The 22,589-nt window shown below is 41.4% G+C and overlaps 1 protein-coding gene, 1 long non-coding RNA gene and 1 other non-coding gene across 14 annotated transcripts; all 3 read left to right on the top strand.

The window, feature by feature from the left end:
* Positions 1-1,322: 1,322 nt before the first annotated feature.
* Positions 1,323-3,358, top strand: LOC147921590 (uncharacterized). Of its 12 annotated transcripts, none has more exons than XR_015589211.1 (7): positions 1,323-1,695; positions 1,813-2,060; positions 2,180-2,292; positions 2,392-2,453; positions 2,538-2,789; positions 2,885-2,933; positions 3,022-3,358. It is a non-coding gene; the product is annotated as an uncharacterized LOC147921590 (long non-coding RNA). The 12 variants fall into 12 exon arrangements; XR_015589214.1 differs by having other exon boundaries at positions 1,393-1,695; positions 3,027-3,358; XR_015589222.1 differs by having other exon boundaries at positions 1,395-1,695; positions 2,709-2,789; positions 3,027-3,358.
* Positions 3,359-10,437: 7,079 nt separating this feature from the next.
* On the top strand, positions 10,438-10,544 carry LOC147921589 (small nucleolar RNA R71). Its single transcript, XR_015589902.1, has one exon. It is a non-coding gene; the product is annotated as a small nucleolar RNA R71 (small nucleolar RNA).
* Positions 10,545-17,974: 7,430 nt separating this feature from the next.
* LOC104760707 (uncharacterized) lies at positions 17,975-18,322 on the top strand. The gene has a single exon (XM_010483675.1). It carries the CDS (start codon positions 17,975-17,977, stop codon positions 18,320-18,322), a length of 348 nt encoding a protein of 115 aa, XP_010481977.1.
* The last annotated feature ends 4,267 nt before the right edge of the window (positions 18,323-22,589 follow it).

Raw genomic sequence — 22,589 nt, 5'->3', positions numbered from 1 at the left:
GGCAACGGATCAATCACAATCCTCATGTGATCGATGCCGAGAGTCCCCACCAGCCATACCAGCCATAGCGGATGCCATGTCTTGCACCATGTACCGCGTACCGCACCACCGTGCCAGCTGTTATGTCCGCGTCCGTTCATCCGTGTACCGTGAGACTAATCCGAACCACCACCATCCCCACCACCAACCATCACCATTCTTTTATTTAGGTATGCATTTGTTATTTTTATTTCCTCATTTTTATTGATGGTTTTAGGTTTTTGTTCAAGGAGGATGCATTTAGAGATATATCAAACAGAATTCAATTGAACTTAGCCTAGTTCAAACTCGATGTCAAGCAACCAAAGGAAGTTACAAATGGTTAGTCACCACATTTTCATTCCACAGCCGACCTCTAGCCAATTTTCGGGCAACCATAAAATGTTTTAGAGTCGACACAACATCATTCCATCACTACAAGAAAACATGGTTTTTACGACTACAATTGGTGACTACATATGTAGTCGTTATTTTTGGTGACTATCTAATGACTATTGGGTGACTATTTTACGACTATAAATATTTGGTCGTATATTAGTCGCCTTTTTGTGACTACATATAATAGTCGGTATATTAGTCGTAATTTAGCGACTATTTTATGACTATATTGCATATCGAAACAAATAGTCACCAATTTAGCGACTATTTTATGACTATATCGCATACCAGAACAAGTAGTCACTAAATAGTCACCAATTTAGCGACTAATATGTGACTCAAGGTAAAGGTCGGTAAAAAGTTGCATATCAGTCGCTATTTAAGAAAATTAAAAAATTTAAAATTTAGTTTTAAACTTTAACCAAACTCCAAAACTTAAATCATAAACTCTAAATTTTTAACTTTCAATTTTTAATCTTAGAAATTAATTCATAAACCATAAAACTAAAACATAATTATTATTATATATACATAAACCAAGCTTTAGAACTTATAAGAAAATTAATCTATCACAAATCTTAAATCTTAACCCTAAACCCTATACCCAAAACCATTAACCAAACTCCAAAACCTAAATCATAAACTCTAAATCTTGAACTTTAAATTCTTGATCATAGAAATTAATTCATAAACCATAAAACTAATATTTAAAACTATTTACATATTTTCTTTACAAAAAATAAGTTTTAAAAAACCTACTAACTTATAAATTTAAATCTTTAACCAACAATTCAATATATATATATATATATATATATATATATATATATAATTTTCTAGTTCCAAATTTCTAAAACTTAAATCCCAAACCATGTTATAAACTCTAAACCTTGAACTTTATACTCATACTTCAAAATTGAAAATAATCTAAAATTTACATTGAAAGATTTATAATATAGAGGGAAAATGAAATATGGGCCTAAAATTCTTCAAAGCCTTTTCTATTTTTGTGCTTCTTCTTCTGCCGTAATTCATCTCTCTCTCTCTCTCTCTCTCACAGAATCCAAATTCACCCTTTGAAATTCCGACTATGAGCGAGCTTGTTGCTGGTGGGTTCGAGATCGGCGATGATTGGATCTCGCCTTGCTAAGAAGGCGACAACTAAAAAGCAGTACAGCCGGTCTCCTGTTCCCCATTGGCCGATTAGCTCGATTTCGTAAGAAGGACGAGTACGCCGAACGTGTTGGTGTCGTAGCTTGGATTTAGCTAGCCGCCGAGGTAATTACCCCTTCTCTCTCAGTTATTTTGACCTTCAAATTCATAAAACCCTAATTTGAACGGGGTTTCATAAAACCCTAATTTGAAAGGGGTTTTTTTTTTTTTTTTGTAAATTAGATCTGTGTAAGTTATGGAATTGACTGGAAACACAGAGAGGGATAACAAGAAGACTATGATTGTGTCACTTCACTTTCAGCTTGCGGTGAGAAACGATGGGGAGCTGTGTGAGTTGGTTGGTGATGTGACGAATTCTAATGGAGGTGTGATGACTAACATTCACAATCTTCTTCTCCTCCTTCCTCAATCGCCGTTCCTCAGCTCTCATTCTCTTCAAAGACTAAAATTCACAATCAAGCCAAGCCAAGGTCAGATGTCTTAATATTGTGGGTCATGAGATTTTTTTTAACATTGTTGATTATATAACTATGGTTTTTGTTTGCAACTACATCAGCGATGTTACTTACTCAAACTAGTTCTTATTTAGGTCAATGGAGATGGAAAGTATGAGCGGATAAGGTCAACAAGCCTTTGGTGGAGGTTCTTACCAAGAAGAGTGTTGTCTTTTCCACATCCTTCGTCCGGTTGTTCATGCATGAGGTTTTAGTTTATCCTTCTGTATCTGTCATTCGTTTTTGGGGCTTTAGTTTAACACCATACAGTAGATCTCTATTATATCTTCTCTATATTTAATTGTAGGATGATCTACTATTTAAAGTCCTCCTGCAGTTCCTGTCTGTACCATTGCATAGAGAAGAACTGTAAGTAGGGTAAAACACTGCCTTTTTTGCAAACAGTTACCCAGATTTCTATGAGCTCTTATGGGCGTTTTTTTAACTTATAAGGCTTAACGTGGAAGAGCATTCGCGTCAGGATGAGGACCAAACTATTTTCTTCCGTTTATCATAGGGCTCTCATGTTTAAACCAATGCAGCACCCTTCGTTGTATTCAACCTGTCAAGAATCTACAAAGATCAATTTTCGCATCTAACAGTTTGGATTCCCTTGTGTTACAGATTGACATGGACACTATTCAAGTCAGTAACCTGAATAGGCAATTTATATTCCGTCCTTCTCATGTTGGCTCCAAGGCTAAGGTATATTTGCTTGAGCTAAGTCCAAGAGAATCCAGTTCATAAGAGAATTCATGTGACCATATAGACTCAAAGTTGTTTGGGTTTGTTGAATCCAGTTTAGGAGGTATATGTTAGCAACCTGAGCTCATTCTCCCTCGCTTCAAGGTATGTAAGCAGCCTGAGCTCATTCTCCCTCGTTTGTGTTTGTTAAATCCAGTTTAGGTATATGTAAGCAAACTTCTTTTTTCTCCAGTTCAGCTGATTTCTCTCTGATGGTGTCATTAAGCAACCTGAGCTCATTCTCCCTCGCCTTAAGTTCCTTAAGAGATGCTTCCATCAGCTCAGCTTCCTTTCTCCTTGTCTCGTCTCTGCAGTTTGCTTCAGGTCAAAATCTTTAACATTCATCTCAAAAGCAAAAGACTTCTCATATGGGAAAGCAAAGTAACCTCCTTGATGTTTCTGCATTACCCCAAGATACCTCCAATATTTACTTTCTTTTTTAGTAGTATGATGTATTCTTATATTTAATTATGTTTTTAGTTTTATTTTGTAATACAGTTTTTTTAATATCATGGTTTCATAATAATAAATATAGTATTTATTTTTAATATCAATTCATTCCAAAAACAAACCGTTATTCAATAACTTATATATGTTTAAAAATAATTAATATATATATATATATATTAAAATAGTATATATAAATTGCTGTATAAATACAATATTTTTTAAATTAGTCGTCAATTAGTCACTAAATTTAGTGACTATATTATGACTATTTTGTGTAGTCGCAAAATAGTCGTAGCGTAGTCGCTAAATTTAGTGACTACATTACGACTAAATTTACGACTATGCAAAATAGTCGTAATGTAGTCGCTATTTGGCGACTAATTTTACGACTATTTATTTTAGCGACTCTCGATTTACGACTATTAGTTTTAGTCGCTATTTAGTCGTAATATACCGTTTAGCGACTAAATAGTGACTAATAGTGCAGTCGCTAATTGCTTGTTTTCTTGTAGTGCATCAAGGTGACATTGTTCTTAAACCCTACACTTCTCCTTATGATTTTTATTCCTCATCTCTTTCTTTTTTCCCACCAAGGCCGGTGTGATTTAAGTCTGGGTGGAAGGATGTTCCATCCTATACTAATTCTACTTTCTATTTTGTTGAATTGAGACCTTTTTCCAATTATTACATCAATAATTTTGACATTTTATCGAGTCACATATTTTTTTATTGAGTCAAAACTAGTAGGGGATTATGATCTTATTCTAACGGGTTATTTGATTTGGATTAACACTCTTATCATTCTTGATTATGCTTGACAACAGAACCAAAGTTTGGAAAGACTGTGAGCCGACTCAACAATCCCCCAAGTCCCTATTCGATGGATATTCAGATGATCTAACGTTGTCTCTAACTTTTATAGACCTAAACCGGACTTAATTATCAAGCCCTGGGAATTGGTATACATTGGACTAGATCTCTACATTCAAGCCACACAAGACATTGCACTTCTTCAAGAGTATGTTCTCCTCTCTCTTCCCTTCAATACTAAAAAAAAAAAAAAAAAAAAAAAAAAAGAGAGAGAGAGAGAGAATAAAAGATGAGATGATTTTGATCAGTTTAGAGATGTAGGTAAATTACCTGTGACCTTATTATTCTACTCTTGAGTCAAATGATCACACAAAGCTTGGAAGCGAGGGGTAGGTAAATTACCGATAACCCCGATATTCGCCTACACCTTTGATTAAAAAAAAAAAAAAGAAGTGAGAAAAGGGAGAGGAAAGGAATCATATGAAGAAAGTCTTGGCTTGAAGAGAGCCTGCAAGCCATTGATTGATTTTCCCATGGTAAGATTTCACTTTTTATTATTGCTTAATTTATGTAAAGAGATGACAATGGAGATTCTGGAAACTCTAAAGAATTGTGGGATCAAGGAGAGTTGATGACTCTCATGGTGGATTACAAATGGAAGTTCCTAATGTCAAGGCTATGAAGAGTGCAAAGACAATATACCCAAAGATAAGTGAATTCCCAGTATTTTCAAAACCTCTTTTCCATGATTTAGTTTGATTATTTGCTTGAGGACAAGCAAACACTAAGTCTGGGGGAGTTGATAACATCATTATTTTACCCATTTTAGCTATAGTTTTAGTATGCATTTAGGAAGAGTTTGATATGATTTCAAGGCTTTAATTTCCATTATCAAGTATTTTAGGTTTCAAGAAGGTATTACAGGTTTTATAGCAAAAAGGACCAAAAGGCAAGGAAAATACGTTTTAGGAAAGTTTCAGAGCCTTACAGTACGGACAACGTTTGAAGAACTTCCATAACTCACATTTAGACGTGCCTTGTGTGTATGGAAAGCTGAGAGAGTAATCTTTCTCCTCAAATTTGAATCAAGCCAATCCATCTACCTATCCGGAAGTTATGCCCGATTTACCGAGACGTACCTTAAACCGACCTAAGAAGAACCATCAAGCCAATGGGCTTTTATTGAAGGCCTGAACAGCTACCACCACGGCGGCCCAGTCCAAGTATTCACCACCGTTCTAGAAGCTTCCTACGCCGCCCCTTGCCATGCACTTAACAAGAGAAAGACGTTTCTACCCTTACAAAACCCTAAACCTAGACAAAACCCTATAAATACTCTTCTAAACCTAGGCTTTAGTGTGTGCAATCATTAGAGCAGCCAAGAGACACGACCAGAGGAGCAGCCGACGTCCAGACCTCTCCCTCGTCCCTCTCTTTGAAGCTTTGAGATCCACTAACTCTTTCTATTCTATTTGCTTTGTACTTTGTTTCTAAACTTGCTTTTATTGCACCCCTGCGATAAACAAACTGACCCTAAACTTTCCTAGATAGATAGATCATTGCACCCCTGCGATTCCCCTTAATGCCCAACACTTGTTTTATTATTTTACTTGCTTTTATTTACATTCATTTGCTTGCTACAACCGTGACAACCAAAACCCTATTTTTATTGAGTCCTAGCCTTACTTACCTCCGTCAGATTCTGTTAAACAACAACTCTCTCTCTGTGTGATCGATCCTTAAATACTACTACCGAGTAGCTGTGCACTTTCAGCAGTTGTGTGGTCTTTTTAAGGTAAAAGATTTAAAGTGAAAAACCACACACATCACTACCTCAACTGGTAGGTGACAGTTTTTTCCATAAAAAAGCTGGAAAGGAGTTCGCCCAATCGGTGTTTTCTAGGCTGTCCGGTAGGCCCATAATGCATCATCTAGCTTGAATGGCCAATCTTTTTTTGTGATTCCACGATCCTAGCCAATATTTCTTTGATCGGTTTATTACTCACCTCCACTTGGCCGCTGGTTTGCGGGTGGTAAGCTGTTGCGACTTTATGCTTGACTCCATGCTTCTTTAACAAGACGTCGAAAACTCTATTAATGAAGTGGGTTCCTCCATCGCTGATTACTACTCTTGGGATTCCGAATCTTGGGAAAATGATGTTTTTGAACATCTTCAAAACGACCTTGTGGTCATTTGTCGCGCTGGCGATTGCTTCAACCCATTTTGAGACATAGTCGACTGCTACCAGGATGTACATATTTCCATTTGAGGGGGGGTTGAAAGATCCCATAAAATCTATTCCCCAAACATCGAAAACTTCGACTTCTAAAATCGGCTGTTGAGAATTCTCATTCCTCCTACCGATGTTACCCATTTTCTGGCATGGATCACACTTGGTTATGAAGAGCTGTGCGTCCTTGAACATGGTTGGCCACCAGAAACCAGCTTGAAGTATCTTTTGGACGGTTTTGAAAGTAGCGAAATGACCTCCATAGTCGGACCCATGACAGTGCTCTAGTACCCCTCGGACTTCTTCCTTTGCTATACATCGTCTGAATAGGCCATCTGTCCCTTTTTTGTCCAAGTAAAGCTCATCCCAGTAATAGTTGTTGATATCCCTGAAGAATTTCTTCTTTTTGTGAGCATCGTAATCCTTAGGGATTTCCTCGCAAACCATGTAGTTCACAAATTCAGAGTACCAAGGTAGCTTAGCTGACTCGATTGCCATGAATTCGACCAGCCCTGTTGACTCGGGGATCGAATGAGCTATCGTGTGCCCAATCGTGTGGCTCATTTCTTCCAAGAAGTCGATGTGCATTAGTCTCTCTTTGGGCATCGAGTCATCTATTGGAAGTGGATCCTCAATTCTCATTCTAGACAAATGGTCTACCACTTCGTTCTCGATTCCTTTCTTATCCAGAATTTCTATGTCGAATTCTTGCAGAAGTAGTATCCATCTGAGGAGCCTAGGTTTGGTGTCCTTTTTTAAGTAAATGTACCTTAAGGCGACATGATCTGTGTAAACAACCACTTTCGATCCGACCAAGTAACTCCGAAATTTCTCAAACGCAAAAACTATAGCAAGGATTTCCTTTTCAGTTGTTGCATACCTTGTGTGGGCATCGTCCATGGTTCTGCTGGCATAGTAGATCACATGGAGATTTTTATCTATTTTTTTGGCCAAGTACCACCCCTACTGCATAATCTGATGCGTCACACATGATCTCGAAAGGATAATCCCAATTAGGAGTTTGAACTATCGGTGCGCTCACTAAAGCTTCCTATCTTGTTGAAGGCATCTAAACAATCTTTGTCGACGATAAATTCTGCTTCCTTGCATAGGAGTCGCGTTAATGGTCAGGCGATCTTAGAGAAGTCTTTAATAAATCGCTTGTACAATCCTGCGTGACCTAGGAAGCTTCTGACGTCTTTCACCGATTTAGGACGTTGCAGTTGAACCATCACTTCTATTTTAGCCTTGTCAACCTCTATCCCCTTTTCTGAGATCTTGTGGCCTAGGACTATCCCTTCATGAACCATAAAGTGGCATTTTTCCCAATTCAGCACTAGATTGGTTTCTTCACACCTTTTGAGCACCTTATAGAGGTTTGAAAGACAAGATGAGAAAGATGCTCCATATACTAAAAAGTCATCCATGAAGACCTCCACCATCTCCTCAATTAAATCTGAGAAGATGGACGTCATGAATCTTTGGAAGGTTGCGGGAGCGTTGCACAAACCGAAGGGCATCCTCTTGTAGGCAAACGTACCATAAGGCCAGGTGAACGTCGTTTTCTCCTGGTCGGCGGGGTGTATAGGGATTTGGAAAAATCCACTATACCCGTCGAGGAAACAATAGTAGGGGTGGTTAGCAAGCCTTTCGAGCATCTGGTCTATGAAGGGCAGAGGAAAGTGGTCTTCCCTAGAGGCTGCATTAAGCTTCCTATAGTCAATACACATCAGATGACATGTGATAGTCCTCGTGGGAATTAGCTCATCTTTCTCGTTTTTGACGACGGTGATTCCTCCTTTCTTCGGAACGCAGTGCACCGGGGAAACCCAAGTGCTGTCAGAGATGGGGTAGATAACTCCAGCATCGAGCAACTTCAGAATTTCCTTTTTCACCACTTCCTTCAGGTTCGGGTTTAGCCAGCGCTGAGGTTCTACACTGGAGTATGATTCATCCTCTAGGTTTATCCGGTGGGTGCAGAGATCAGGGCATATACCCTTAATGTTGTCTAGAGTGTAGCCTATTGCCCCTCTATAATTTCTCAACTGAGTGCAGAGCAATTTCAGCTCTTTTTCAGGCAAGCTAGAATTAACGATAACCGAATAAGTTGAGTTAGGTCCCAAGAAAGCAAACCTTAGCCCAGACGGGAGAGGTTTGAGTTCTACTTTGGGCGCCCTTGACTCGGACGAGTCATTGGAGGCTTGTAGGTGGGATTCGGAGTGATGCTCAATCACCTGGCTCGGTGTGTTGGTCATGGTAGTGATCGGGTTGGTGACCGGGTAGTCTGGTGTTGAGCAGCTGCACGACATGACGCAGGAGGTAATTACCGCGTTGCTCAAGCTTTGGTTGTCCATCATCATCTTCTCCTCTTCACCCTCCCCCGAATATTCACTTAACCCCGGTTCGATGACTTCCCGATAGGTATCGAGCAATTCCTTATAGAGCTTCGTTTCCTTGTATATGAATCCCTCCTCGCTATCTTTTGTTAGCGCTGTTTGTAAACAATCCTCGATTATTACTTCCTCAAACGTCTCTTCATGCAGTTTTTCTACTTATTCTATCCAGAAAGTTTGTCCCGCGATTGTGGGCTTTTTCATAGTTTCCCAAATATTAAACTGCATAGTGAGGTCTTCCCCGAGCTTCAAATTGATCTTCTCGTTCTTCACATATATCATTGCTCATGCGGTGGCTAAAAATGGTCGTCCTAATATAAGCGGATCCCTTGGTCCTACATCCATTTCCAAAACCACGAAGTCGGTTGGTACATCTACCGATCCTACCTTGACCGGCAGGTCTTCCAACACTCCACTTGGTAACCTTGTAGTTCGGTCTGCTAGAACTAGTTGTATGTCGGTGGGTTTGAATTTCTCAAACCCAAGGCATTTGGCTACAGTTAGAGGCATTAAGCTAATTGATGCCCCCAAATCGCAGAGACATCTTCCAAACTTCAAAGGGCCAATCGAGCAAGGTAATGTGAACGACCCAGATCGCTCAGTTTCTTAGGTGTAACAGTCCTTTGGATTATAGCACTGCACTCGTGATTGAGTTTGACCATTCCTTGGACTTGCTTGAGCCGTTCCATCACCGCATCCTTCAGGAACTTTTGGTAGGGCGGTATCAGGGTGCATCGGCCATTAGAGGCATGCGGAGCTCGAGTTCCTGCATCTGTTTTTCGAACAATGCTTTGTACTTCTCACGAAGTTCCTTGCGTAACCGTCCAGGAAATGGCAAGGGTGGCTTATAAGGTGGAGGGACGAATCGTCTCTCTTTCTGTTTTTCTCCTCCTGGTTTGTCTGTGGGTGGTGAGTTACGGGAACGTCAACCCGATCATCAGTCCGAGTGGGGTGATCGGGTAAGGGGTCGGGTTGATTTGTGGGATGGTTTGGTGGGTGAGTAGGAGTGGGCGGCTCACGGAGATCCTCCCCATCTAAATCATTGCTGTCCACAGGAATGGTAGGTGGTGCTTCCCGAGGTGGTAAGTTGCATCCACTTCGTAGTGCTATCGCGAGTGCAGACTCCTGACTCATTGAAGTCGAAGTCGATTTATATGTGACCAGCTGAATACGAGAGCTTAAAGCATCAAATCTGTAGTGGAGTTGCTGATAATTGGTGGATAATCGTCTTGCGAGGTCATTGAATTTTGTATTGATTTGCACCGCCTCGGTTTTTTGAGTGGACAAGACTTGGTGCATCATCGAGATTAAATCGAGGGATGAGGAAGTGTGTGGAATGGTTTGGTTGAGAAACTGATTATTGGGGATGTAGGCATTGTGCCCTACTTTATGACCTCCGTGGTTGTTGATGTAGTTCACGTCTACCAACCAAGTACTCTCCCCATCTTGGCATGGACATGCTGCTGCTAGTTCAGGAGTTTATCCAGCTTGTCATTTAGGGCCTTCATGTCCCTCTTTTACTTGGCATCTTCCTCTCCACTGGATCGCACAGTGTGATCGTACTCCTCATTGTAATGCCCATCAGATTGAGCCAAGTTCTCCACTAGATCTTAACCTTCGTCGACATCCTTGTTGAGGAAGTTTCCATTGCTTGCGGTGTCCAGCAACATCCGTATCTTTGGGACCACTCCTCTGTATAGTGTACTTAGCAATGAAGCATTGCTGAAACCATGATGAGGGCATCTGGTAGTGTATCCCTTGAAACGTTCCCAAGCTTCGCTGAACATCTCATTGCTCTTCTGAACAAAGTTGGAGATATCATTTCGCAACCTTGCAGTTCTGGAGTTGGAGAAGAATTTGGCTAGAAACGCCTTCTTGCATGCTTCCCAGGTGGTAATGGACTCCTTGGGGAGTGATTTCTCCCAGATGTGTGCTTTGTCTCCCAAAGAGAATGGGAAAAGCCGGAGCTTGAATCCATCTTCACTAACTCCATTTATCTTAGTTAGGCTACAGAGCCTATCAAACTCATCTAAATGGTCCAATGGGTCCTCCATTGGCAACCCATGAAACTTGTTGCTCTGTATCATCTCGGTGAGACTACTCTTGATCTCAAAGTTGTTGTTCTGGACAGCATGTGGCACAATGTCATTCCTTTGAGTGTGAGTAGATGGAGCATCTCTTGCTCCTATGTTGGTCCTTGCTTGAGGAGCTGGTGGACCGTTCATATCCTCCTCAATTGTTGTTGGTTGTGTTTGCTGCACTTGTTGTTGACGTAGTAGCCTAGGTCTGTCGATGTTGTCAATGAAAGGACTCAAGTGTTGGCTACCTTTGGATCGTGTTTGCATGCATAAACAGTTGACCGAGTGAGTACATGATGGTCAACTCGATCCAGGTGATCGAGTGACGGGTCGGGTGGGTACTCGGGTTGTACCTGAATTGCAAGACAAAGAAATACGAAAGTAAACAAGTCAGTAACTAACAAAAGTAAATTATAGAACTTGATCTAGCAAGTGTTGAAATCCTAAACATAGCAAATTAAATTCAACCAAATGGCAACGCCGCCAAATTGATGACAGGATTTTCACCCAGGGTATCAATTCCCTATGCAGTTGTAGTACAAATGGTTATCAATCCAAATGGTTGTTATAATAGCAGATAAGATGCGATCAGAACTATGCAAGTCAAGCCAAGCAATAAATGGGTTTGATCTAACAATCCTAAATTAAATAAAAGAAAGCAAATAAACAAGAACCACACGACCTAAGCACTCGATGCAAGCATTCGAGTACAGGGCGGGTGGAGTGATCAAGTAAAGAAGGAAGGCAAGAACAGTTTGAAGGTAAACTCGAAGCAGGTGATCGTGTACCTGTTCGGGTAAGGGATTGAGTGATGAATAAAAATGTAAACAATTTAAATACGAAAGCTCTTAAGGATGGGGTAATCGACTCCTAAGTGTTCCTGACCAATATGGATGTCCTGCATGCCTCAAGCAAATATTCCCTAGACAATGAATCTCTAAAATCTTGTTAAAACACTCTCGTGATAGAAACAATCAACCTTAATCACTTCCATACCCAACTCTCATTGGAGAAACATGACCGAGCAGGCAATACAAACTGATTCATTATTGTCAATAAACCTTTTACTCATCTAATCTCTTAGGCTAAGTGAGTAAATCTCTAGCATTGATTGATTCAAGCATTTCATCTATACCTCTCGGTGGTAAAACGCCTTAGATCTAATCTCAACCTCTCAGTCTGTTGATAGCATTAAGAACACCAATTTAGAAGAAAATTTATAAAACATAAACAACCAAGCTAAGACATCCTAACCGATCAAGAACACAAAATCGTCTATCCCATCCCTAGAAACTTTGTTTCACTACTCAGATCACATTGCAGAGAACACAAAAGCATAGATAAAAGAAAATTTCATTATATTAAAAATAGAGTAGAGTAGAAGAGTATAGAATCAAAAATGCAAAAAGAAATGAAATTAAATCCTAATATAGTGTAGAACTCGCCTGGTAACTATTGTTGTAAGCAAACTCTACCAAGCTCAAGTGATCTGCCCAATGGCTACCCCAATCCAGCACACATCTCCTCAGCAAGTCCTCTAACGTCTGGATCGTCCTCTCTGACTGTCCTTCTGTCTGGAGATGATAAGTTGTACTCATATGCACATTGGTGCCCATCTCTGCCTGAAATGCCCTCCAGAACACCAAAGTGAACTTGGAATCCGTATCAGACACAATACTCGCTGGCACCCCATGCAACCTGACTATCTCCTTCACATATTTCTTAGCCAAGACCGCTGCTCCATCAATCTTCTTAATGGCCAAAAAATGTGCTGACTTAGTCACCTGGTCCACAATGACCCAAATAGCATCAAAAGTCCTAGACACTGGCAAACCCACCACAAAGTCCATAGTAATCATATCCCACTTCCACTCTAGAATGGGAAGACTCTTTAGCAACCCACCTGGGACCTGATGTTAAGCCTTCACTAGCTGACACACATCACACCTCGCGACCCAAATAGCTACATCCTTCTTCATCCCGACCCAGTGATAGTACCTCTTGAGATCATGGTACATCTTAGTCGCTCCTGGATGAATAGAGAATATGCTCGCACGAACCTCTCTCAGGATCTCATGCCTCACCTCCTCATCCTTAGGCAAACAAATCCGCCCGTGCACCAAAATAATACCATTAACTGAGACCTGATACTCTGAATCAACATCCTTAGAGGTATTCACCAGCCCAAAATCCTTCTCTTGAGCCAACCGCACCCTGCTCAGGAGATCTGCTCTATCAGCTGCAATCAAACCCAACGGCTCCTGAGAAACTGCAAACAAACTCAATGCACTGATCTCCCCTACCATGGACTCCATATCCTACTCCTGAGTCGAATCCGCCCGCTTCCGACTTAGAGCATCTACAACCAAGTTAGCCTTACCAGGGTGATAGGTTATCTTCAAATCAGAATCCGCCACCAGCTCATAATCTTCAGGACAAAAACTACAGTAGTCATCTCCAAGTCATGAGTAGGATAGTTGTCCTCATGCTTCCGCAACTACCGCGAAGCGTAGGCAACCACCTTCCCATGCTGCATCAGCGTACACCCTATACCAACTCTGGATGCATATTTATAAACCATATAGGGTTTTCCCTGCTCTGGAAAAGCCAACATCGGCGTAGTAGTCAACATCTCCTTTAGCTTGCAAAACCCTCCTCCCACTCTTGTGACCAAACAAAAGGAACATCTTTCCCTGTCAACTTAGTTATCGACGTGCCTTGCTGTAATACCCTGCCAACCCAAGGAAACTCCTGATCTTTGTGGTGTTATGCGATCTAGGCCAATCTCTGATAGCCTGAGTCTTCTCCAGATCTACAGAAACCCCATCTGTAGAAACAATATGACCCAGAAAACCCATCTCACGCTGCCAGAAACTACATTTTCTCAGCTTAGCAAACAACTTCTGCTCCCACAGCTTCTCCAGAACTGCCCTCAAATGCAATTTATGCTCCTCAGGACTCTTAGAATAAACCAGGATGGCGTCGATGAAAATGATGATAGACACGTCCATAAACTCCTGAAACATGCTGTTCATCAATCTCATAAACGCTGCTGGCGCGTTAGTCAATCCAAACGGCATCACCACAAACTTAGAATGCCCATACCTTTTCCTGAATGCAGTCTTCCTCACATCTGCCTCGTCTATCGGAAATTGATGATTCCAACGCCAGATCTATTTTGGAGAACCAAGTAGCACCTCTGAATTGATCCAACAACTCATCTATCATGGAAGAGGGTATTTGTTCTTCACAGTGACCCGGTTCAGACCCCTATAGTCAATACACAAGGGGAAACTCCATCCTTCTTACTAACAAATAACACTGGCGCTCCCCACGAAGATACACTAGGACGGATGAAACCCTTGCTCAACAGATCCTCTAGTTGCTTCTTCATCTCTGCCATCTCTGCTGAAGCCATCCTGTAAGGAGCCTTCGATAACGGTGTCTTCCCTCGTTCCAGTTAAATCGTAAAAGGATTAGACCGAGATGACCCCTACAATGACTGGAACACATCCTCGAACTCCTCTACACCCTGAATACCGCTAACCGTAGACTGCCCCACGACCCTTCTCGATCGTCTTCCAAGACTGCACGGCCAAGATCACAAGACTACCCAAAGTCGGTCTAACTCCTTGAAAAACCAACTTCCCTCCTGAACTCTCAAACTCCACACTACCCCGATGACAATCAAGATGGACCATATGCCGATGCAACCAATCCATCCCCAAAATAATATCATACAACTCCACAGGACTGATAAGCAAATCCGCTAGCCATGACTCTCATGCGATCTGAATATCAACCCCCCTCGCTCGACCAATAACTCTCAGAAACTTGCCTCCAGCAACTCAGACCACACCCGTACGCTCTCCGGGATCTCCTTCTGATATCTGCACTCTCTTGACACTCCAGAGTAATGAAGCTCTGAGTAGCTCCAGAATCAAACATAACAAGGGACTTAAACCCGCCCACCAACAAGTTCCCTACACAAACCTCATGTGTTGTGAACCTAACACTTTATCATAGGCAAAAATAAAATATGAACCTACTAGAATTCACAAAGACAATGCACCAGAAATTATACATGTGATCGCCCCGGCACTGGTTCCACCAGTCTCTACAGTCGTGTAAACCCGTGGCGCCTGCTCAATCTGTGCCACTTGCTGCACTCCCGACTGCACTACCTGCTGCAAAGCTGCGTCTGGCATCGGCTGCAACTTGGGGCATTTGGGCTTGATGTGCCCTGGCTCCCTGCAATGATAGCATACACAAACCGCTGCCTGAGCCGCCAGCACTGCACTCCTATGGGGACAGCTAGCTACCTTGTGCTCCAAACTACCACACCCATAGCACCCTGCACCACTCGGTTTCTGCGTAGCTTCCCACTTCTTCGTGGTTCCCTCGGCAGACTTGCCGCCCTTGCTAGAACCTCCATAATGCTGAGCCTTCTGAGGCTGAACTGCCGGACTAACCGTCACTGACTGTGCCCAAATGTCCTCCTCAATCTCTGTTGCAGTCTCAACCAGCTCAGCACGAGTAGCACAACCCCAACCTCTACAGTGAACCCTCACGTCTTCACATAGGGCCCTCATAAACCTCCTGATTTGAACATCCTCAGACTCTATAGCCCGACCCCCATACATCAGAAGTCGACTGAACTCCAAGTCTAACTCGCACAATCTCCGGGTCCCCTGAGATAGCTGAAGGAACTGCACCTCCACCGAAAATGTCCAAGTCAACTGAGCATCACCAGCAAGGTTGTGAACTGCTATATCCACCGAAAACTCCTCAGGACATCTGAGAGACTGGAAGTTACGTTCCACTCTCGTCCTCCACGGATCAGCAAAAGTAGGATCAGTACCTCCCTAAAACCGCTCGGTACCAATATAGTTCATCTCCCTCAACATACTGACATAACGAGAATGAGCTCCTACATCCGCAGCCACTGGCTGCTGCACCCCTGCCGCCACTGGCGGCACTACCCGATCCTGAGCCGGAACCACTCCCGGTATTCGCTGCAACAGCTGTGTCAACAAGCTCGCAAGATCAATGCCTCCTCCAGGGGCTCCACGTGCTGGGACTCCCGCACCCGGAACCCTAGCATCACCAGCCAACCCAGCACGGACCCCGCCCACACCGACTCCATCAGTGCCTACGGTCCGTTCATTACCCCCGGCCACACTCGTGGACCCCTCCTGAAACCCCTACGACTCGCCAACACCCTCAGCTGTCTCACTCTGGTCCCCGGTCTCACTAACTGCTGGGACTCTGCCCCTACCATGACCACGTTCGCGTCCACGACCACGACCAGTAACAGCACCCTCTCTAACCATCAGCACTACACTGAACAGAAGGCTAAGCACGCAATTATACATAACACAAAAATATAAACTCACCATGGAATCACACTGTAGGCTCGAAGAGGATGTTCTAGGACTCCATGCCACAAACAATTGACTAACTCACATAATCAGTCTAGACATGCAATCCCAAACAACTACAACACAAAGCCTAGTGAACCCAAACCTAGAACCATAAGGGTTCTGATACCAAACTGAAACGACCCAACCCGTTTTTTTATTACAAAGAATAAATAATAATAATAATAATAATAACAAATACTCTAAATTAGTGGTCTCATACTCACTAGACTCCTAACCACAATCAAACCAAAACAGTGGAAAATATTCAATACCAATAAACCAACAAATATCCCATAATAAATAACCAATAACAGACCATTGCAAATATCCAATAACCAAACAACATAAAGCAAGGAACCAGAAACCTAGCAAGGTTCTACTGACCCAACTCTTGCAACCTAACAGAAGCCTTGCAACAAACAATCTAGTCACTAGAACATCCTCCGCTCCCCTTGATTCCACGATCACACTTTGCCTTTACCTGCACCACAAACACAGATTCAGATGCATGCGTATTTGATAAACACTCAGTGAGGCAATCCTCCCATCTATTGGGCTATACACACAAGCAACTGAGATACCAATGTCCAAAACAATCAACAAACAAAGTATACAAACCAGGAAAACAAACATCGTCTTGCTGGAAGGAAGGTGTCGACCAACACCAGCCAAGTGTCGATCGGCACTATCCCATAGTGTCGATCGATGCTGCTTCACTAGTGTCGACCGACACCCTCCTGGTGTCGATCGACACTGACTCTGCAATCGCGAACCGCTCAAAGCCGAGAGTCGCATCTCGGTTCCAATCACCACCAAATCGTCCAATACTCAAACCCAAAGCCATATGCATCCATAGGAACCTATAACAACCATTCCCAGCAAGAAAAACACACAAAACAACAACAAACAAGCAAGAACAAAGGAATCTCAGGCTTAGATCAGCCATGGTCATGCACTCACCTCTTTGCAGGAAGTTTCTGACCAACCACGATGAATCCAACCTTCCTAGCAAGCTTCTAACACATCTCTAGCCCTGGATCTTCACTCCCACAGAAAGATCTCACCAAAAACTCCTTGAAATCTCACAAACTCTCACCAAAACCTTAAGAAACTGTTACTCTCCTTTTCTCTCTGTTTCAAGCGGAGTAAAACAATAAAAACACGCCCTAGGTCGTTCTCCCACTTAAATAACACGGTTCCTTGGTTTTTCTTAAACCAAACCGACCAAAAATCGACAATTAAATCGAACTGGTCGAACCAGAAAAATGTTGGTGTCGACCGACACCCCCTTGGTGTTGATCGACACCCATCCCCAAAATACACATTTTTGTTCGCGGATTTTACACTATTCGTATGTGAAACTACTAAAAATAGATTAATATATTTAATACTCTATATATTTCAGTTAGTTTATAATCTCATATTCAAAAATTTGGCTTAGAATTTTGATGATTTAAAACAAAATTACAACGTTCTCCATTTAAACAAGATATCTTTACTTGTACTAAATTTTTCATTATAATTTTAAAAACAATAATTGAAAAGAGAAATTTAAACTCTCATAGTGTATTTATTTACCAAGAAAATAAACTCTTTCTCATTATTTTTTTTAGTTTTGTAATATGTTATGATAGTTACGTCGGGTTTTACATAGAAATAGCTTATGTAGCTTTGTGTCTATAATATCAAATACAAAACACACATCCTTACATTCTTTTCATATAAGAAATAATAGTCGGTAAATTTCACGTTTAAGCACATATGGCTAAATTTACCTCTCAGGTTGCTATGCTATTCATTGTTGTAGCCTTGGTTTGCGCCTTTGTTCCTGTATTTTCGGTCGACGAATCTAAAGCAAAATCATTATGGGATACTTGTCTTGTTAAAATCTCTCCTCACTGTGCCTTGAATATTGTCGCCGTTGTTTTTGGAAATGCAACCATCAATGATTCTTGCTGCCCCGATCTTGTTCAAGAAGGAAAAGTGTGTCACAATACTCTCATTAAATATATTGCTGACAGACCAGCCCTAATTGCCCGTGAAACACTATATTTGAAGAAGAGGGACAACATGTGGAATCATTGCGTTTCAATCTCGAAAACTGCTTAAATTATTTTGATTTAAAACTTAATACTTTTGTTGTAACAATTGTTTTATCCGAAATATCCATTTCAGTACTTTTACAAAAAAATAAATCAAAGTAAATCTCTTTGCGAATAAATAACACAACTTTGTATTTGAACAAAACAAAAAAAACAAAATTATCTCTTATGAATTTTAATCTCTAATTCAGATATTAATAGGACATATATTTTTTGACTGAATTCAAATTCTATATATATTAATAAATTAATTTACAACAACTGTATAATCCTACCAAGTTTTCTACTTTTAATTCTATATAATGACATATTATTTTTGTCAATCTCAAGAGATAGGTAAATATAGAATTTTTTATTTCGATGCTTAAGCTCCAATTCCTCAAATAAAAACATTAGAAAAAATACAAAAATTGATTAGCAAAGCGTAAAAAATTTCAATTTTAATTTCGAAACTGAAACAGAAACTTAAAAAGGTTTTGAACATTCGAAGAAACTGTAGATTCAATCATGTAAAAACGGTATTTGTATATTAGTATTTTAACCATAGATTACTAGGGCTAAAATTTGATTAGAGTCCTTACCCACAAGTGGATTAGGTTGACAATGAAAATATAGTCGACATAACCATTAACCTCACTCGCATGGCATAATCTATATATCTATGTTTTTTTATTTCTTAATTTGGTTATCAAATTTTGTTTCTATTCTCTTTAATGAGTGATCCTTTAAACGTTGTTTTACATATATTTTAAGGAAATATTTTCTCTAGTTTACAACCTATAATATTTTCATTTTTTACAAACTTATCAATAAGTCAGCCCAAGACATCTCCCTCTGCACTCTCCTAGCAGCCACTGATCTCCACCATAACTGAGCGTCGCCAATCAGGTTGTGGAGTCCTATGTCCACCCAAAAATCCTCAGGAAATCTGAGAGATTGGAAGTTACATTCCACTCTCGTCCTCCACGCATTTGCAACAGTAGGATCAGTACCACCCGAAAACCGCTCAGTACAGATGTAGTTCATCTCCCTCAGCGTCCTCCACGCATCTGTCCCCCCCCCCGCCGCCGCCACCAGCGGTACTACCGCCAGGTCTACGCCTCCTCCAGGGGCTCCACCTGTTGGGACTCCCGCACTCGGAACCCTAGCATCACCGGCCACTCCGGCACAAACACCGCCCACACCGACCGCCTCAGCGCCTACGGTCCCATGGACCCCTTCTGGAAGCCCTGCGACTCGCCAACACCCTCAGCTGTCACACTCTTTTCCACGGTATCACTAACCGTTGTACCTCTGCCCCTACCACGACCACGTCCGCGTCCATGACCAGCAACAGCACCACCTCTAACCATCTACACTACCCAGAACAGAAGGCTAAGCACACAATTCAAAACCGCACACATCTTACCATGGAATTTCATTGAAAGCTCGAAGAAGATGATACTAGGACTCCATACCACAAACAAATTGACTAACTACTCATAATCAATTCCATCTCAAAAACCAACTTCCCTCTTGGACGCTCAAACTTCACTCTACCCCGATGATAATCACGATGAACCTTATGCTGATGCAACCAATCCATCCCCAAGATGCCGTCATACAATTCCACAGGAGTGATAAGCAAATCTGCTCGCCACGACTCTCCCACGATCTGAATATCAATACCCCTCACCCGTCCAATAACTCTTAGAAACTTGCCTCCAACAACTCTGACCACTCCCGCTCGCTCTCCGCGATCTCCTCTGATATCCGCACTCTCTGCACACTCCGGAGTAATGAAGCTATGAGTAGCTTCAGAATCAAACATAACATGGGATCTAAACCCGCCCACCAACAAGGTCCCTACACAAACCTCATATTTTGAGAACCTAACACTTTATCACAAGCAAACATAAAATCTGAAATTACTAAGAATTCACAAAGACAAAGTACCATAAATTATACATGTGATCTCCGCGGCCCTGGTTCCACAAGTCTCTGCAGTCGTGTAAATTATACATGTGACCTCCACCACAACTGACCATCCCCAGTAAGGTTGTGGACCGCTATATCCACCCAAAACACCTCAAGACTTCTGAGAGACTGGAAGTTACGTTCCACTCTCGTACTCCATGCATCAGCAACATTAGGATCAGTACCTCCCGAAAACCACTCGGTACCAATGTAGTTCATCTCTCTCAACATACTGCCATAACGAGAATCAACTGCTACATCCGCAGCCACTGGCTGTTGCACCCCACCGCCACTGGCGGCACTACCTGTGCCTGAGTCGGTACCACACCCGGTATCCACTACAACAACTGTGTCAGCAAGCCCGCAAGATCAACGCCTCCTCCAGGTGCACCTGTTGGGACTCCTGCACCCGGAACCCTAGCATCACCAGCCAACCCGACACCGACACCGCCCGCACCAACTCCCTCAGCGCCTACGGTCCTGTTAGTACCCCCAGCCACACTCGTGGACCCCTCCTAAAGGCCCTGCGACTCGCCGACACCCTCAACTGTGTCTCTCTGGCCCAAGGTCTCACTAACTGTTGGAACTCTGCCCCTACCACGACCACGTCTCGTCCTCGACCACGACCAGCAACATCACCCTCTCCAACCATCTGTACTACCATGAATAGAAGGCTAAGCACGCAATTATACATAACACAAAAACATAAACTCACCGTGGAATCACACTGTAGGATAGAAGAGGATGTTTTACGCATCCATGCCATACACAGTTGACTAACTCACATAATCAATCGAAGCATGCATTCCAAACATCAACAACATAAACCTAATAAACCCAAACCTAGAACCTTAGGGCTTTAATACCAAACTGGAACGTCCCGACCCATTTTTTTAAAATAATAGATAATAAATAATAATAATAATAAATAGTCTAAAATAGTGGTCCCATATCCACTAGCCCCCTAACCACAATCAAACCAAACAGCGAAAAATATTCAATACCAATAAACCAACAAATAATAATAAATAACCAATATCAGATCATAACAAATATCCAATAACCAAACAACATAAAGCAAGGAACCAGCAGCTTAGCAATGTTCTACTGACCCAACTCTAGCAACCTAACAGAAGCCAGACAACAACCAATCGAGTCACTAGAACATCCTCCCCTTCATCGCCTTGATTTCACGATCACACTTTGCCTTTACCTGCACCACAAACACAAATTGAGATGCATGAGTATTTGATAAACACTCAGTGAGGCAATCCTCCTATCTACTAGGCTATACACACAAGCAATAAGATCTCTACATACCACAAACAACAATGAATAAAACAAACCAGAAATTATACAAAGCATTGCATCATTTGTAGCAACTGAAGAAGGGTGTCGACCGACACTAGCAATCTGGTTGTTGAATCTTTTGGTGATTTGGTTGATTAAACTTCAATTTCATTTTGTATTTTCATATTTGCTTATGATTTCTTCTTCTCTTTACATTTATTTTGCAATTTTCACCATGATGTGTGAGTAAATCTAATCTATGGGTCTTTAGGCTAAAGATAGATTAGGGAGATTTGATGATTATGATTTGGTTCTTAGGATTAGTTATTAAGATATCTATCATTAGGAATGGATTTGTGGCTAGGATTTGATTGAGAAATTGAATCTCTTAGCTTAGACATTTCATACACACAAGGTGTTTGATGAAATGCCAATTTCAATCCTAAAGAGCAAAACATATTCTAGCCAATGGAAGTTGATGTTTAGAGTGTTTTGTCCGGTGTTTAAGCATGAATTTAATGATCACTATGTTTCATAGATGCAATTGAGGAATCCTAGCATGATTAAGAGTAATTAGTGAATGAACTAGTGCCATGGAAGTGGATTAGTTTATAATTAGGGGCTTAAGCTGCTAGATTTAAGTCTTATAACATATATAGGAACCAAAACCTAATTGATGATCTTCCTAGTGGCAATCTACCAAGCTAAAGAGACCCATAGACGTTTATATTCTTGCATTTCCGTTATTAACTTTTGTGTTGACTTTTTGTTGACTTTCATAAATTGAATCTCTCTCTTTTATTTTGTCATTGCTTTATGTTTGTGGGTATATTTGCTTAACTTAGACACGCGTTTAGGTTGGTCAGTTGTCTTTAGTTTGTCAATTTCATTTGCATTTTAGCTTTTTGATTTCATTTCACTTAGGTTGTTAGTATAAAACCAAATATTTGCATTGTCCTAGCTAACTAAGTTCTTGCATTTTTAGTGTGCAAACTCTATTCCTTGTTGTTCGACCCTAAGTGCTATGA

The sequence above is a fragment of the Camelina sativa genome, chromosome 18, assembly GCF_030686135.1.
Source record: "Camelina sativa cultivar CO46 ecotype springtype chromosome 18, ASM3068613v1".
NCBI lineage: Eukaryota > Viridiplantae > Streptophyta > Magnoliopsida > Brassicales > Brassicaceae > Camelina > Camelina sativa.
The sequence above is the reverse complement of the archived record's forward strand: the minus strand, read 5'-3'. Positions and strand labels throughout refer to the sequence as shown.

Bases quoted from the DNA above. Each gene is read 5' to 3' on its own strand.
- LOC104760707 (XM_010483675.1), top strand. From the start codon at position 17,975: ATGGCTAAATTTACCTCTCAGGTTGCTATGCTATTCATTGTTGTAGCC.